General features: G+C 41.1%; 1 protein-coding gene across 3 annotated transcripts in view; it reads right to left on the bottom strand.

Moving 5' to 3' along the window:
* Cdc14a (cell division cycle 14A) overlaps window positions 1–19,171 on the bottom strand; it is a 156,248-nt gene that overhangs the window by 86,589 nt on the left and 50,488 nt on the right. For 2 of the 3 annotated variants that reach the window (XM_051185623.1, XM_051185622.1), the window contains exon 5: window positions 5,841–5,920. In XM_051185623.1, the coding sequence (XP_051041580.1) occupies window positions 5,841–5,920 (80 nt within the window). Of the gene's footprint in view, window positions 1–5,840; window positions 5,921–8,665; window positions 8,687–19,171 lie in introns of those variants that run through there. The other variant, XM_051185624.1, reaches the window with a different exon arrangement.

Genomic DNA, 19,171 nt, shown 5'->3' with positions numbered 1-19,171 from the left:
ATATGTTTACTTTGCTTTAGAAGAAGGTATCCTTGTGCCAAGTTCTAAGTGGCTGACCCTTCTGAGCCTTTGTTAAGAGAACTACAGGTTCTAGCATGCCCAGAAGATCTACAGTAATTGCTTTTGAGATTTCCCATTAAGGTTCAGCCTCATAGCTCAGCAACCCAGTCATCACTAAGGGTCATCCACAAACACAACAAACACCTCCCTGAACACAAACACCAGGAGTCCATTTGCAGAGTAAGTGTCATTAAAACATTGTCAGTGGGAGGTTTGTGAGTCCTGGGAAGGAAGGGCAGTCTCAGGCAACTCTGGGAGAAAGCTTGGCTCAGCTACTCCTGTTCATATTGAATAAAAATGTCACTATTTGAAAAGCCACTTTTATTTCCCAGACTCTCAGGAAACAGCACAAAAACAGTTCTGCAAACCATAGCAAATTATTCTGATCCCAAGAGATCATTTTGTTCCACCCAGGTGTGGATCAAGAGACCTGCCTTAGAATGTTCCAGAAGAGTAGCTCTGCCTCGAGTTAATCAGGAAGGAATCTGTACTTTGGAAATTTTGGGGTTAAACAGATTACTTCAGTATTCGACATCCATCAAACTTTTAAATAGTACGATGCTTTGCAAATTCCCAAGAGAGCTGTTGTAAACTTGGATCGTTTCACGTGGGCATCATTTCATATATCATCTGAGAGCATTTCCCTTAAGTGGCTACAAGTTCACACATTAGGGTTACGCAGAAAGCCTTCAAAAGCCAATACCCATATCTTGGGGGGGGGAGGTCAACTGCGTCAGAACTTCCGGTAGTGGAACCTGAGTGTCAATAACTTCTTAAAGCTTCTGATGAACAGACAGCTGGAGAAAGTGTGACTCTGGGAAACACTGACCTACAGCTAGAGAGCCTCTTCTGCAAGCTTGAGGGTGAAGGGGGCAGGCATGGCATACCATTTGTATTTCGGGATCTACCCAGACAAGAACTGTCAAAGACAAAACAACACATCAACAGCTAAAGACTGTGGTCTTCCTCCCTCCCTCCACTTCACTTCCTCACCTAGCCATCTTCCTGGATATGTTTTTAACACTAAGTCCCTGGGTCTTACATTCTGAGGGATTTTACTCACCTTAATGGTTTGTTTGTTTTTTGGTTTTTTGTTTGTTTGTTTGTTTTGTTTTGTTTTGTTTTGTTTTTGGTTGGTTTGGTTTTTCTGTATAGACAGTGTTTCTCTGTATAGGCCTGGCTATCCTGGAACTCAAATAGACTTTGGTACATTTAGGAATCACCACCAACAAACAAAAAGAAGAAGGAGAAGGAGAAGGAGGAAGGAGGAAGGAGAAGAAGAAGAAGAAGAAGAAGAAGAGGAAGAGGAAGAGGAAGAGGAAGAGGAAGGAGAAGGAGGAGAAGGAGAAGAAGAAGGAGAAGAAGAAGGAGAAGAAGGAGAAGAAGAAGAAGAAGAAGAAGAAGAAGAAGAAGAAGAAGAAGAAGAAGAAGAAGAAGAAGAAGAAGAAGGAAGAAGAAGAAGAAGAAGAAGAAGAAGAAGAAGAAGAAGAAGAAGAAGAAGAAGAAGAAACTTTTCCTTGCTGATTTTAAAAATCTCAAAGATCCAAGGAAGCTACTGGGTTGGTGAAGTGCTTGCCTTGTAGATAGGAAGACCTGAGTTAATGGATCAGAATCTACAAGGAAAAATGCCAGGCACGATGCTACATGCATGCTTGGGTTTTTTGTTTGTTTGTTTGTTAGCTGCTGGCGGTGATGTTATTTTGGAAGGGTTCTGGTGAGATTTTAAAGATTTTTTTTCTATTCATAATCTTTCCTTTGTTAATGAAAAGGAAATTTTCATACACTGCATCCTGATTATGGGTTCTCCTCTCCCACCCCCTCCCAGGTATGCTTGTAGTCACAGTACTGGGGAGGCAGGGACAGACAGACTCCTGGGGCTCACAGGTCAGCATATACAGCCTGCTTAATATGTTCCAGGCCAGTGAGAAGCCCCGACTCAAAGAAATGGTGGATTGCACCTGATGAATGACCCCTCTACTTGTGCACACCTGCACACATATGTACATACACACACACACACACACACACACACACACACACACACATGCACGCACTCACACATAGATCTCAAAGAAGAGTATGCAATTTAGTCAGTATTTCATGTTTTGTAAACTTGAAGCTTTCACAATTGCTATGTTATTAGTATCTAAAAGTGCAGATTTGAAGACCACTAGCATTGGCTAATCACAAAAACAATCCACTAAGGGCAGGGGTCTTTCGAGTCTTTAGACAAGCAGCAAATAACCTAACTTTATAAAATGTTTGACCAACAGTGTAGACTCAGCTTGGGGTATTCTGAAAAGGAGAAGCCGCAACAAGACTCATGCAGGCTTGCCAAATCAAACTCTGCTGGCTCTGCCCCCAGAACTGTAAGTCCCTTGTTCCCACAAAGGCCAGCTGCCAAGACAGCCCTGAGGACAGACAGACTCGAAGAACTAAAATATCCTTTCCATCTAGTTTTCAGCTACAGTCCCTCTTGATAAACACATGGCTCATTCTTAGTACTAGCGAAAGAACAATTTTTGACGCAAACACCTTAACATTCAGGAGAGTACCCTAAGAATGGCTTCCAAACAGAGATGACAAACAGCTACCGAAGCCAACCGTACTTGAGTCGGTCGAGAAGCGGTAAAGAGGCACAAATCGTTCTTCCGAGGTTGTCTCATTTTCAGTGACCTTGGGTGAGCCTGCAGATTTGTGTGTCCCTGTGTGAGCACACTGTGGGCATATTCGTATGTTTCTGTGTGTGTGAGTGCACATGAAGGTACAGGCAGAAGCCGTTCCCAGGGGCTGTCCATCTTGTTTAGTTGAAACAGTCTCTCCCTGGGTGAGGGCTCACAGGTCGGTCTACGCTAGCTAGGGACCCACTGCTTCTGTCTCCCTAGTGCTAAGATTATGAGTGCATGCTACCAAAGCCAGAGCTTTCATGGGGATTTGGGGAACCAAACTCCATTCCTCATGCTTATACTGCAAACTTTATCAACTGAGCTATCTGCCCCAGCCCTTTAGGGAAACATCAGTCAGGTTCATAGAATGCTGTAATTTATAAAGTAGAACTATAACTTCAGATAGGAAAAAAAATCAGATTATTTTATTCTAAAACTGCACTGATACCAAATACTACAAACCTGATATGATTTAGTACTCTACAAAACATGGCATAATTTTTGAAAACCTGTGTCAAATGAATTTAAAAGTACCTAAAAGTCAGTCACCAGGCTCTTGGGCCCAGTTTTCACCCCCAACATGAAAGGCTTCCTGCGGGGCTGCCTTAGATCTCACCTCAATCCTCAATTCCAAAGTCAAATCTTTGTCCTCAGTCCTCCCGCACAAACACTAATAGCATTATTTCCTATACCTATTCATTTGTATAAACTATATTGGGCTGCTCCAGAGTTGGTAACCAGTCCTAACTGTCTTCAGATCCCTAAGACTCTCACAGTTATTGGCATGGAAAAAAGAAATACAGTATTAAATATTTTTTTCCTCTTGAGACACAAATAGGAAACCATGTCAATTTCTACTCTCAAGAGAAAAATCATTCATGCAAACAAATAATTATAAGATGTTTGCTTTCATGACACGTGTAGCATTGTGAAACATAAGATGTACTAGAAAATTACAGGCAAGAGCCCTGTCAATTTTCGGGGAGGGGGTATGGGCTTCATAGAACTGCCTGTTCAAGTAAATGTTGACTGAATGAATAAATTTTGAGGAAGAGCATTATTTAAATTCACAGTAGCCATAAAACTCTTTTGTTAGGAATGGTGAGGATAAATGGTACATACACTATGATGGTTTGAATGAGAAATATCCTCTATAGGCTTGAGCATTTGAAACAGTTAGTCCCTGGCTGCTGATGCTATTTGGACAGCTTTAGGTAGTGTGTTTAGCTGGAGGAAGTATATCACTGGGGAGGAGCTGTGATGTTTAAAGACACCTGCCTTGCCCATTTGGCAGTTTCTGCTTGTGCCTGAGGTTTAAGATGGGAGCCCTCTGTTGTTCTAGCTGCATGGCCTGATACCTGCTGCCTGCACTCTGTAATCATAGACTGCTATCGCCTTGGGACTCAAGGCCAAATAAGCCCTTTGTTCTATAAGTCACCTTTATCATGGTATTTTATTACAGTGTTAGAAAATAACTAATACATATGAGAACGCAGACATTTCATAGAAGAGCACAGACAAATCCGACAACCATGCCTTCAACAAGCTATCAAAATTATCCTTTTTGGAAAAATGCAAGCAATAAAAAAATTACATTTAAATGGAAAACGGGGTGGGGGGCATGGAGAGATGGCTCAGCAGTTTATAGCGCATAGTGCTCTAGTGCTCTAAAGAGGACCCTAGTTCAATTTCCAACTCCCACATCAAATGGTTCACAGCCACCTATAACTCCAGTTCCCAGGGAATGCAATGCCCCTGGCCTCTTCTGGCATTGGCACTCATAGGTCCATACCTCCACACACTATGTACATACCCACACACAGACACATAATTTTAAAAAGAAATCTTTAGATGGTTGACTAGGGACAACAATTATACAACAGCAACAATTGAAAACCATCTAGACAATGAAGACAAAAGCATAACATAAAATAAAATGGGTAGAAATCCTTGTGAATGACATAACCTAGATGATAATGAAGCTGAGGCCATGGTGGGTACTCAGAACTGGAGTCAAGAGGTCTGTGATAACATTCCATGACCTCAGGCAGTCTCTAACCAGAAACAACTCGCATCCTAGCATATAGGGGGAAATGGCTTCTTTAGGCCGACCCCAGAAGAGCAATAGTATTATTTCATCTAGTGAATACCTCACTATCTCCCGAATGTGCCAGCCACATTGTGTACTTTCTACTTCACATATGTGGTGTGCAAAGAGGCTGGACTCAGATACACAGTTTAGTGTAAACATAACTTTCCCAGTTATCAGAAGAACTCAACTTGGAGTTATAGTCAAGGTCAAAATTCTAATAAATCACACGGACCTAAACCAAGGAACAAACGCCTCTGCACATCTCAATATTCCTGTTCATATGAGTACCTTCCCACAGATGACTGTTCTTTCTTGATGTCTAACAACAACACAGTAAATTCCCTGGAGTGTTTTCACTTTCTTAAAACACACCTGAGTCGATGAATGAAAAGCCACAATGACCTACAGACCTGACTGCAAGAGAGCAGTTGAATGCACTCTTCTTCGTTACACAGCAATGGGACAGACTGAGGACACTTTCCATCTCCCAACACACACTAACACAGTATTCCTTTCCAATGCAGAACTGAGAGAGAACTTCCTGATGATGAGAGTAATAAACAATGGATCTTAGGTCCGACCCGAATTAAGCCTGTGGTCCCTGGAGGTAGTTGTTGGTCTAGGGTCTATCAATAGCCCTCCTAGGCAGTCAGAGCTCAGTCCATGCTCATGAAAGAATGGCTGCATAATCCTGTGATGTCATTACTGAAATCTAATTGGCTCATAAATCAGGATCTATGCATATTAAGTATATTGTCAAAGTATAGAAAAGATTTAAGGGTAGGAAGACATCTAAAAAAGAAAAGGCCATTTTTTTTCTTCCAAGTTGGAGGGAGAAGCCTATAATTAATAATAATAATAATAATAATAATAATAATAATAATAATAATAATATCTTCAGAACTTAGAAGGGGAAAAGCTCTCATTTTATGTCAGATAGCATCATGGTCACAATGGTAAGACTGTTACAGTTACAAGAAAGGCCAAGCCAAGTGAATCCCAAGCCCCAGCAGTAATTGTACCTGAATGGAAGATAAGGGGGGGTTGAGCCAGACAGGAGCGCTCTGTAGGCTTCTTCTGGCGTCTTCTTTAAGTAGATGACCTATAGTAGACAAACAATAAATAACATTTAGAACACTACACAAAACTAACTTAACTACTCAGCAAACGTGTGTTTTGTTTCTTCCCCTTGGAGTCACAAGCCATGGAGAAGCTGTTGATCTCTCGTTTGTTTCAGGCCTTTATTTTCATTATTTTGTTTTTATTTTGGTATTATTTTTGGTTTTGAGATGGGGTTTCCATCTCTGTGGCCTGGAACTCACTATGCAGATCAAGCTGGCTTCAAACTCACTGTGGACCTCCTGGCTCTACATTCCCAGTGCTAAGACCACAGGTATATCCCTCCATGCCCGGCCTGTGCTCATTGAACAGCCAAGCAAGTCACCAGCATCACCTTCCAGCTTGAAGCTGAGCAGCCACCATAGGCTTACAAATGGATAGGTATTTAGAGATGGGACATGGCCCTTGAAGAAGCCAACTAGGGTTCACAAACCCCACTGAACAGACACAATGTGAGGTGACAGTTGTACCTCTGTCATTGGTCTCCTCACCAAAGACCAACAGTGGTTTTCTTGCCCCTCCCAGAAGATGGCCAGGAGTTATCTCAGTGTGTGGTATGACAGTCATAACTCACAGTGAACCCTCTAACCAGGGATGTCAAGAGATATCTCTGTTCCAAGAAAAGTTGGTGTGGCTCTCTACAGGCTTGGTGAAATCATAACAAAACTTAATGAACATAAATGCTGCTAAAAACATTAGAAAACACAGGAGCCCTGCTTCCTGAAGCCAGAGACATATTGATAAACTAATAATACATAAACCAACAAGAAAAGATTTATACAACCATAAACAAATTCTATTTAGTAACATATTGTCTAGACTGCACACATCTGTAGTAATATCTTTCTTGTCAAAGGCTTGTCTGGAGATCAGAGGATGGAGCTTGCCATTAACTAACCATAGAGGTCTGGAGATCTATACAGACAGACAGGAAGTGAGATGGCTGGGCAGAAACAGGAAGTGAGATGCTGAAAGGAGAGAGGACATAACCAAGAAGAAACAGGAACTCGCTTTCTTGTCTATGGTTAGCTAGTGGCAAGCACCATCCTCTGATCTTCAGACAGGGTTTGTACAAGCAAGATATCAGCACACAATCAGGTTCTGTACTGGCACCACCCTTGACAGAACTGTACATTATTGTGGCACAAAGATGATAATTAATAACCAGGGGAGTCTCTGAGAAATGTTCTGGTGACTTTGTTATAGGAAGAAACGTGAGGAGATCAGGGCAAGGGGCTTAGGTAGAACAAAGCTCATGGATAGAGCAGATAGACAGGGGGCAGTGGGGAGGCAGTAGGAAGGACTGGGCAAAGGTGCTGGGGTGGGGCAGAGCTTGTGTTTAGTGTGGTTGGGCAGCAGGGAGCAGGGAGGGAGGCAAGGTGAGAGGTCAGAACAAGACAAGGAGTGAACGCTATAGAGTGTGTTAGGTTTGATTTGGAGCACAATTTAAGATTTGGCTCCTGGAGAAAGGGCATTATTCCTTCTCACCTGTAGTTTCAATCTAACTTAATTAAAAGCCTCTCTACCTAGAACCAACGGAACCATTTCCATTATGTGTTCCAGCATCAAGATCCTATGCATTCAGTTACAAGGCGGGCAAGCAGTCCCGGTTTTTCAAAGTAGGGTTTTCCTTTCTCCCCTCAAAGCACCCTTGAAGTCTTTAAGTCATTCAGTTGGAAATACCTAGCATGCATTCTTTACTTGCTAATGATTTCAAAACTAGTGGCTCTTGTGAATTTTCTAAGAAAAGTAATTTAATAGACCAAAACAAAAACCAAAAAAAGGAAGGAAGGAAGGAAGGAAGGAAGGAAGGAAGGAAGGAAGGAAGGAAGACATCTAGTAGCTGGGGAGATGGCTTAGTCATTAAAGGGCTTGCTTTGCAAGCGTGAGGACCTGAGTTTGATCCCTAGAACCCACCAATATAAATAAATATAAAAACAAGACAGGAATGCTGCTGCATGCCTGCAATCCCAGTTCTGAGGAGGTGGAGACAGGCAGATCCCTGGGGCTTACTAGTCAGCCAGTCTATTGTAACCTACTTAGCAACTTCCAGCACCTTGACTCTAGAAGGAACAATAACAGAGGTATGACACCTGGGTTTGTCACCAGGCCTCACATGCATGTATACATGCACACATATGTGAGGTCAGCCAGCACACAAGTACACCTAACCTCAAGAGCAAATTCCCATATCCTACTGCCCAACAAGGAAAAGGTCTGATGAGGCACACGCCCACCGAAGTGAATGGAGCTGGAAGTACAAACACCACCCAAGATGATTTGCCTTCAGAAGGACTGCTGCCAACAGGAGACACTGGTGATGCTCACTGAGAATCGTGAGCCTCCTTGCAGCTCAAATCACTTTTAAAAACCACTTAAACCAACGCTAGCTTTTGCAGTAACTAGTGCTACAATGTAACTTTACTATACCCTGCTGGGTGGGTTACTTAATAGGGCGGGTGATAAAGCAGTGTTTTCTCCGGCTCAAGGAGGCCACACCAATGTTTGAAACTTGCCAATGGCAGCTACCAGGGAAAGCTGCTGTGTTTGGATTAGATAATTAAAGCTTATACAACCACCATTGAAAAGTAAAATTACATTTCCTCCTAGCAATTACACTAATTCCCTTTCATCTTGAGGCAGTAGTGATGTAGTAGGCTGTCTCCGGTGTCCACATGAAAACCCTTTTCTGATGGGCTACTCCACAGGGATACCCTCCCCATCTTACCTGCATGACTTAGCACACATGAGCCACGTTCTCACGCTGTAAGATGAGAGCCTTTGTTTTTATTTTTATCCCAGTACCAAATTATTAATAGGTGCAAAGTGAAACCCAACAGAGCCCATCTAAATTCCAGGAAGATTCCTGGGGCGTCTGTTATGGGCTGACCTTTTACAGTCTGGAGGGAAGTGCTTAGGGGGAGTTGGGAAAATATTTTCCTCAGACAAGAGTTCATTGTTGAATGATGCATGCATGGTTGCTCATTAAAATACAAAATCCCATTTGTTGCAAGAGTAAATATGCATGTTGCATGCACTCCTATGTCAGATCTTCTTAGATAAGGGGGCACAGAGAGGGCAAGGGAGACAGAAAGACAGAGACAGGCTTGATTGAAGCCTGGAAGGAAGCTAACATTTATGAGCACTGCAGTCAATGAATCTAAAGCAGATTGTTCCAAACCCCCACTGTTGCTCTGTAGCAGAGCTAGTATTTGAACACAGACACCACTCCAAACACCTAGGGGAAAGGACTCTCTTTTCCAGGTTCCTAAAACAATTACTCATGGTACTTTAAGCTATGGAATTTCAAACTGCTAACAATAGAGGTTTGTGAGGAATCCGGGTGAAGTAGAATTGGAGAGAAACGAGCATCCTATTCTATTGTGTTTACGTGTGGGGGTGAACAAATTTGTTTTTTAAATGGGAAGTAACTAAAATAGGTATGAAATGTTTAACACATCATTCTCTAAAAACAGTCCATATTATGAGCCCCAAAGTTGCCCTAGACAAGTCTAATATTTCTAAAAATGTTTTCTAAAACTAATTTCAAAACACCTACTAGATATTCTGATGTGTCTTTTTGGCTTCTAAAAGGGTGTGTGTGTGTGTGTGTGTGTGTGTGTATATGTGTGTGTATGTGTGTGCGTGCGCGCTATATATACTTTCTATCCCACTCACTAGCTATTAACATAATCCAACAGGAAGAATTTCCCCAAATTTTGATTGATACCACTTGAGAAAATCATTAACATAGATAGACAGTGTTTTATTCCATTCCCACTTAGTGAGTGACACATACATTACTTATATAAAACTGTTCTATCATTTCCAGGAAGTCCTAAAATCCTCCTCAATTTAAGAAAAAATTGTTAATATATAGTTACTTATTTTTGACTGAACACAAGCCTGCTAATTAAAATGATTTTTTTCTATTTAACTAAGTTTTCTGCCAGACATCAGATTTTTCCATTTGTTACATACGTGATTTCTGAGAGGTATGATAGTAGCACACACTATTAAGAGATAAAGGGGTTTTATTTTAGAACATAAGAAAAAAATGTAGTACTACAAATAACAATCATCTGTAATGTTTATCAAAAAGCCTGTTATGCCTAAACTTCAATTATATGGACTAACTTTTCTGCCACATACTGACACTCTGTTACCATAAATCAATGTAATTTAAAGTGTTTTATATCATTACAAGTGGGAAATCTGTCACTGAGTCAACACTCAAATGAATATTACAATACATAAAGTTTGAAGCATCTGTGTGTGTCACACACAGATGATGTGTCAAATAACAATTCTCTCCTAATTCCCAGAATACCAGACCACCACAGACATTACTTTAAATGTTCTCATAATTTACTTGCAATGCTCTTAAATTATCTTTTAAGCTAGAGCCTAATGTCACTGGATCTGTAAAGCCTGTAACAATAATATATGTGAATTTCAGAAGCACCTTGGGATTTGCAACTCTGACAATGATTCTTAAAAACAATAACTGCCTTCACATAGAATCCTAAACCAGATCATAAATTTGGTAATGACCGTGGAGACACTGCCTCGAGTCTTATTGTGCTTCTAGCTTTGTTTTGGTGGTGGATTTTTAATAAGAAAAAAGAGTTTACTGTTGGTAGAATTATATTTACTAATACCCTAGATATACCCTTAAAAGAAATCTAAGGTGCTTGTGAAATGGCTCTATAGGTAACGGCACCTGCTACTAAGCCTAAATGTAGCCTAAAAGTTTTAAAGGAAGTCTCTTTTAGGGGGAGCAGTATTGTCCATACTTCAGGTGACCTTGGTTCTCAACTCTATTCAATTTGTGAACATTGGTTTTCTGGAGATCTTTTCTGGGAGAAATTCCATTGACTCAGGAATGGTGAGAATATCAGTTCCAACCCATCATGGCAGCACCAGGCAGCACCTACCTGGGAAAGACCACTCTCACTTCCTGTTTCTCTCTTTTGAACAGGTATTCTATTAAGCAAAATAGCAGAACATCAACTGGCAAAACTGAAGGATACTCCCTGAGAAAACCAATAAAGCCTCAAGGGTATTTTTATTTTCTAAATAACAAATATGATTAACATAAACATGGGTTTCTTTACTAAGTTTTTAAAAATTAAACTGTGTGCATGTGCCTGCTCACCAGTGTTCCTGTGGAGGTCAGAGGATAACCGTGTGGGCCCCAGAGATGTAACTCAGTTCAATTCACATAATTTTTGTCTTTTAACCAAGTGTCATGCAGCTCAAGACTAGCCTCAAACTTTGAAGCTGGACTATGTCTCTAGCCCACACTTCTCCAAATTCTTACTATAGTTTGTTTTTGTGGTTATCTGATTTTGTCTGTCTCTCCAGCTAGGCCGTAAATACTAATAAAGGTAATTTTCATGTATTTTGGATCTACAGTGTCAACAGAGCACTGGGCACACAGCAAGTGCTCTAAAAGGGTCAGTTGCAGCACAAACAATAAGTAGAAAGACAGAATTGTGTAAAGAAACACAACAATCCACAAACACTGATCACCAGACTAGAGAGTATGGTAACAAAGTAGAGTGGTTAGGAGCCAACCTGCCTGGGCTCATACATGGGGTCTCAGAAATGAATGACATAAAGTGTGAAGATGAGACATTATTGGACCATTAACTTCCCTCACATGGAAGGTCATAGTATCATTGAGACATTGCTACTTTGTATGCTGTTTGTTGGGAAGTATTAAATGTACATACTCTTAGCTGCATCTCACATATAGCTCTACCATAACAAGAGAATACAGAAGAGATAAATTTAGTTCCATAATATTTTCTTCTTTCCATCATTTATGATTTGAATATGAAATCTCCCTCATAGACTCATATGATTGGCTCCCCAGCTACAGGTGACAGATGCTAACAAGTCTAGAAGGTGGGGCCTCATTGGAGGAAGTAGATCATTAGGGGTATGACTGCTCATGTTATACCTGGTCCCCAACCCCTTCTCTGTTCCTGGTCCACCATGAGATAGATGATCAGCTTCATCCTCCAACTTCCCACTACTGTGATGCTCTGCCTCACCTTGAATCAACAGGATCTGGGGCATTCAAAGCTCCAAAACCATGAGATAGAATAAATTTCTTCTTAGGTTGTTTCTGTCAAGTATTTTGTCACAGTGGCAAGAAAACTGATACAACCATCTGTTTCTGTGTAACTCTGGATTTCGTAGAACCAAGTCCACAAGGCTGCCCGGGTATATAAATAAAATGACCCTTGTGAGTACTAGAATCATGACAATGAGACCATCATTCAGCAGAACCCTCTCATTTTAAAGTACAGATGGGGTCCCTCTCCCCATCCTGCCTTTTCTGACTCCAAGTCTCACAGTATCTTAGCATGAACAACCTTGAAATAATGTCAATAATCCCTCCTTTGTAAAATACACTCTCAAAATATGACAGGATCACTGAGGTGGTCCATGTGTCTCTCCAACCAAGTACATGCAAAGAAAAGAATGTTGCTGTTACTATTCATGGTCATGTTTGTGTGTGTGTGTGTGTGTGTGTGTGTGTGTTGTATTTGTACTTTTGTGAACAAAAGAACAAGATGACAGAGACTGTAGAGTAAAGCAATTCCAGTTCCCTGCAAAGAATGTTCTACAGATACCCACAGAAAGCATGTCTACAAAAGATAGTATACACCAAGAAACTCTGCAAAGAGCTGACATCATAAAACTTTCAAAGCTCTGTCCTTGATACCTAAGACTTGGTTCTCAGTCTTCTTGAATGTCAAGATGCTTAGTTGGTAAACTGCTTTTTCCTAAAGACTGATTTAAATTTTAATTGTCATAAACGAAAATGTTTAAATTTTATGTTTTGCAACATTTTCTTCTTATTTATATCCTCATTCTATTCAGTGACTAGAGAAAACAATATCTGCATTCAACTTTATAAATTAAAAAAAAATAGGAAAAAGCCACACATTTCTGAGATGCACAAACAATTCCACTTTTGTTCTGACTTACAGAAATAGAAATGCTCAGTGTAGAACAATCACTGACATTAAATAGGCAAGCCTGGTGTTCTATAGCAGAAATGAGACTGTGTTCTCAAGAGCCTGGGTCTTGGTTCTACTTTAAATCTACCACGTTTAGTATTCTAATTAAAACACAAAAGTAAGACTGTATTAAGTCTCCTGCACACTCTGGCTGAACCCCAGTGTAAAAGAAAACAAGGTATTCTTCCTGTCCTTCTAGTCCAATAGAAATCACAGACCATGAGGTCAGCAACGGAGAACACAATACTTCTGCCTAACAAAGGAGCAAGGTGACTCCAGAAGACAGGAAGAACTGGGCATCACATTTCTACCCATCACATATTTCTACCTTCAAAATACTTCAACTGAAGAAAATGTTCTAGAAATGACTGTGGTTTGCTTGTTTGTTTGTTTGAGGTTGTGCTTGCTCTGAAGCATCCTCATATGACATATCTACAATTTCATTTGGAGTTTGGATTAAGTAGACAGATGACAAGCAGCAGACATTATTGTCCATATCATAAAATTCATTTGAATGAGAAATGTTATTTCCACTCCTCTCATGGACACAGTCATAGCGGAGCCAGTGGGAGCTCTTTGATGGGAAATTTGAGAGAATTGCAGACATTAACCACATGTGTCTCCCCATTTAATTTGATGGGAAGCAGAATTTTCATAATCAGCCTGAATAGATGTCTTTCTAGAACTAATGATACAGCTGGGACAGTTGCACATTTCTTGCTAGCATTGTTTCAATGACACTGTGGTCTTCTCATGCCTGGGGCAAGCCCGTGTGCCAATACAGACACCATTGAGAGCTGATAAACCTTGCCAAGCAACAAACAAACAAACAAAAATAACCATACCAGTGGTCTCACCCAGATGCTTAAAACAAAGCATCAGTAGAGGGGGAAAGGAGAAAATGTGTGGCCCCCAGAATACCTAAGTATGTCATGTTACAGGAGCAGCCACAGGTTACATAAGCCTCTGTATAACGTACCATCCATTTCAAAAGGCCACCTCTGAGTAAAACCCAAAAGCAGACTCCAAAGGCAAGGACATGTTTATGATCAAGATGCTGGTGACAGACACAAGTCATGATTTAACATTTCCATTTCCTAAACACCTGTCAAGTGGTAGGAAAATTCTTCCAATTACAAATGAACTACACTTCAAAGTTTACTTATAAAGGCAAATACTCAATTTCTGGAAGTATTTTCCCAAGATCAAAACTCAGAGTGGGAGCCAGTGATACAAGCCTAGCAACCTGAGTTTGATCCCCAGAAGCCATGAAATGTGAAAAAAGAAACTCCTCAGAGTGTCCTCCGACTCCCTTGTTCACCAGGGTACATGGACGACTGTGTTCTCACGTGTACATCACACAGTCACACACGAAACAATAACAAAAGTAAGGTTTCAAAAGAAAACTGATTCCCCACCAACCTACAGGCAGGTGAGAGACTAGTCTCCATGCTGCACCCAAATCCCCAACACCCACTAGATACTGTCCTGGCAAGACTCTCTTTGCCAGTCAACCCCATACACCTGAACATCCTCCCTGAGGCCAGCCCTCCCCTGCAACCCCAGCCAAAATAAGAAGACCTTGAGGAAATCAATGAATAGGTTTCCAGTGACTCTGAATTAAAATTTGAATTACTTCAAATGTTTTTAATACTACTTTATCATACTTACATCAATTTTACTTCAAAATACATATTCCTCGATATTTGGCATTCTAATTAGGACTGGTTTAAAACTTGGAACAATAAGAGGCAGAACAGGGATAAGGGAGAGGTTTTCTTGCAATAACTAATGGGAAATATTAGAAAGAAAACACTTTTCTATACACACATAGAAGGAAGACTGCCAAGGGGAGACAGAAGCCAATCAAGGTTGGTTGTTTCCAACAGTGGCCTGATCTCCCAGCAGGGGAGAAAGTAGGCCAGGCTCTTCAATGTCCATGTGGTAACCAGACCATGTACCTGAGGAACTTTAAACCACAACACTGTTCTTTAAATTAAAATTTTAGTTGAACGTAGTGAAACATGCCTGAAATTCCAGCACTCAGAGGCCGAGGCAGGGGATCACAAGTTTGAAGCCAGCCTAGATTACATCACAAGACCTGATCTCCAAAAAAAAAAAAAAAAAAAATCAATAATAAATAATGTTAATGAATTTTCAAATGTATTTATCCTGTTCTTCTCTGGGTTTTACGTAGTTTGCAGGGGAGATGTTAACACAAACATCTTAAGGCAGAGCCACACTACATGCAATCTAAACCTCAGGTCTCAAATCTCCTAGTAACTTCTAAGCTCCTGTTCTTTGAACTTAATCAGCAATAGAAAACTAACAATGAGCACAAACACGGAACTGGTTGTTCTCTTCCAGTATTTACAAAAGAGTTGTTGCTTAGAGAACACAAGAGAAACAAGAGCTTGGCCTACTACACCGGAATTTGCAGACTAGGTCCTGTGGTCATTTGTCGGTGTGTTAGCCTAAACTTTGCAAACACATGCCACATGACAGAATTGCTCTTCAATAAGATAAAAGAATTGATCCCTCTTAAGCATGCAAAGATTTTGTTTTTAAGAAACCAAGTTCCTACACATTGATTTCCACAAACAGAGCAGAGACAAGTAATGGTAACCACAGACCTACCACACACTGATTTTCTACAAAGGCCATCTTCCTTCCCTGTGGCTACTGGGAATTCCCATCCCCATCCCCACATACCCTGTCCCACACCAACCCAACCCCATTCTGGCTCACTTTAGCATGTAAACCTCACATCAAGAAAACAGCACACACATGCGTGTGTGTGCATACACACACACACACACACACACACACACACACACACACACACCTGGCCAACTGTTTCTCCCTCACTCACCACCACAGCAAGACTTGCAGTTCAGGTTTACCAGTGAAAGGGAAATGGGAAAAGAGACAGGAAAAGATGGAGGCTGAGAATTCCCCTTAATTCCAACACAGACAATTCATACCTTGGTTCACCAAAGAATTACTGATACAGGAACCATGGCTAATGCCAAGATCAAGCTCAGCATGCTGCTGACCACATAGAGTTTCCATGCATATTTCTGATCTTTCAACCCAGCAAGAGTTCCCAGTTTTCAGTACACTATCAAGCAACAACAAAGCCCTTGAAGATACTTCAAGACACAGCCATCTGGACCTGTCTGCTTGAGATTCAAATTCACTAAATGTGAAGTCTCACTGTGATTACTTATGGGTACTTCTGACACACAGCTATGGCTGAGGTCCAATGTTATAATTGTTCTAATGTTAAATACCTTGGCTATGCCACAGACCTACAAATAAGCATGCATCTACTGGCCTTAATAAAATAGAAAATCAAGGAAATTTCAAGACAGTCTCAACAATAGAAAGTCAATGAAATTTCAAAACAGTCTCAACAGGCTGTGCTAAGGTCCTACATATCTACCACTTTGTTCATTTGGTGACTTGTAGACACTGAGGTCTATCTACGTTCAGAACATAAAAGTGAGAACAGGAAAGGCAAACATGTAAATAACTAATTGTCATGCTGGAACAGTATAAATTTCCATCATGGAGATACGACATCAAGTACCAGGTGAGTTTAGCAGGCTGTCAGAGGCCATTTGAACTCCCTAACAGCATCTAGTGTCACAGAGAATGAAATCCAAACTCATCCTCACATACCAATTGGACAGAGACCTCAGAGGTCATCCCCTGTGCTGTGCCACACTACAGCTACGTCCTCTTCCAGCCCACTCATTCCCACCCTGGAGTCCTTGGGATATGCTATTAGCTCAGCCCAAAATATTCTTCCTATTTATCTCAACTGTCAGCTGCTCAAAGAGTTTCCCTGATTCCAAAATGAAGTAAGCAGTCATCTGCCAGAACATGTCACTACTTTTTATACCCTTGTTTCTTCCAGCAAAATATAAACTGAGAGAGGCAGGAATTTAAACCCTTTTGTTCATCGATACTCCCTGAGAGCCCAGATGAATGTCTGGCACAAATGCTCATAAGAACTTTTTTCAATGATTGGATGAACAAACGAACCAGACTTGAGGGAGAATAAAGATTTCCCACTGGAATTAGATGGCATTCTCCCACTTAAGCTACCTGGAAATTCATTGTTAATGTTTGTTTGTCTGTCTGTTTGTTTGTTTGTTTGTTTGTTTGTTTGAGACAGGGTCTTACTATGTAGTCCTGCATGACCTAGGCATATAGTATGTACAAAAGTCTGGCCTCGAACTCACAGAGATCCACCTGCCTCTGCCTCCTGAGTGCTGGAATTAAAGGCGTGAGCCACCATAGCCTCATTTATTAAGTTTTAAGTTTGAATAAGTCTAAGATTCTGCTCCAAGCAACAACAACCAAAAATATAGTTCCAATTACCACAACATTGCTATTCTATGCATTCGCCAATTAAGAAAAGCAGGAGAATGAGAAAGAAAAAGCAACAGGACAGGAGTCTGGTGAGCAGAAGGAGTGGAAGGAGAAAGAACACAGCTGGAGAAAGAGGTCTACTGAAAAGGCAAGGGATGCTGGACTGGAAAAGAAGTGGCAGGCTATTTCATACCACAGTATGCACTAGGACTCTGAGTGCCCAAATAAGCTAGGCTGCTAAAAGGGAAGGACACCTCATACTGGAGCGCCCATTCTAACAGGGGAGCCCATCCTTGGAGCACCAGCTCTAAGAGGGGAGCCCATCCTTGGAGCACCAGCTCTAACAGGGGAGCCCATCCTTGGAGCACCAGCTCTAACAGGGGAGCCCATCCTTGGAGCACCAGTTCTAACAGGGGAGCCCATCCTTGGAGTATCAGCTCTAACAGGGGAGCCCATCCCTGGAGCACTGACTCTAGCAGGGGATCCCATTCCTGGAGCACTGATTCTAACGGGGATCCCATACTAGAGCACTGACTCTAACAGGGCACCCCATACTGGAGCACCAACTCTAACAGTGGATCCATCCCTCCTGGATCCACCTGCTCTGAAAAATTCTGAGCCCCCTGTTGCAGCACAGCGAGGATGGGGACTGGGAAGGCTGGAGGCTGGGGTAAGGGAAGGCCTTTCTCTAATGTGACTGCTTCTCTGAGATTCTATGTCCAGGGCCACTGGAGCAACTCTATAGGGGAAATGATTCTCCAGGCTGCTGGAGTGGACAAGAAGAAGTCAAAGGCCAGCCTAAGGCTTTTAATTTAGGAGGTCTAGGCCAAATACTAGTCCTTAAATCTAAAAGAAGTTCAGTGTAACAGATTTAAAGGAGGGGGGTTGTTTTGTTTTGTTCTGTTTGGAGACAGGACAACATTATGCAGCCCTGGTTGGCCTAGAACTCAATATGTAGAGCAGGCTGGTCTCGAACTCATAGTGATCTGTCTGCCTCCGCCTCCAGAGTGCTGGGATTTGTGAGCCACCACCCAAAAATTTAATAGAAGATCTTAATCAACAACTTCCTCTTCCCTGAATTCAGAAGTACAATATGTCAGATCCAAAATCTAGTATCTAGCACATTTCTTAATCTCTGTGCTAATCATAGCAGCCGGCCAAAGCCAGGATATCCTTTTAAAAGAAATTTTTTTTTAATTTTTCCAAATACATACACTTATTTGGAGATAGGAAAACAAAACTATTTTAGAATTTTTGAAATGCTAACTCCATTTTTGTCATAATTTCCCTTACAAATCGCTAAAGTATCCCTCAGAAAAAAAAAACTAAATTAAAAATTGGCTCTAAATAAATACGTAATTTACTGTCAAAACTACAACCCACTTACAAGCACTGACAATTTTCTCAAAAATCTTAGACATCCCTCAAAGGGAAAATATCAATTCTTTACCACACACAAACTAATGGGAATTAGGACTTCCCTCATTCTAATGCAGAAGATGGTCCATAATGTTAACACATTCTCCAGTGCTATGTACGTCACCAATCCATCGCTGCCACGTTTTAACAAAGCAGTTGATTCAAATTGATTGCACCAAAGTAGGACACTGCTGAGAGGAGTCAAGGACTAGGACTTTGCATTAAAGCAGAGTGGCCTGCACTCACCCACAGGGGACATTTGTCATCCCAGACGGGAAGATTGAAACCATGAAGACCTGAATGCTACATGTATTTTAGGGCTTTGTGCTGGGTTTTGTTTTTTTTTTTTTTCTCCCACTCTTACTTATATTATGGCATTTGTATATAATGTGTGTAGA

Source organism: Phodopus roborovskii, unplaced genomic scaffold, assembly GCF_943737965.1.
Source record: "Phodopus roborovskii unplaced genomic scaffold, PHOROB, whole genome shotgun sequence".
In the NCBI taxonomy this organism is placed as follows: Eukaryota; Metazoa; Chordata; class Mammalia; order Rodentia; family Cricetidae; genus Phodopus; species Phodopus roborovskii.
The sequence above is the reverse complement of the archived record's forward strand: the minus strand, read 5'-3'. Positions and strand labels throughout refer to the sequence as shown.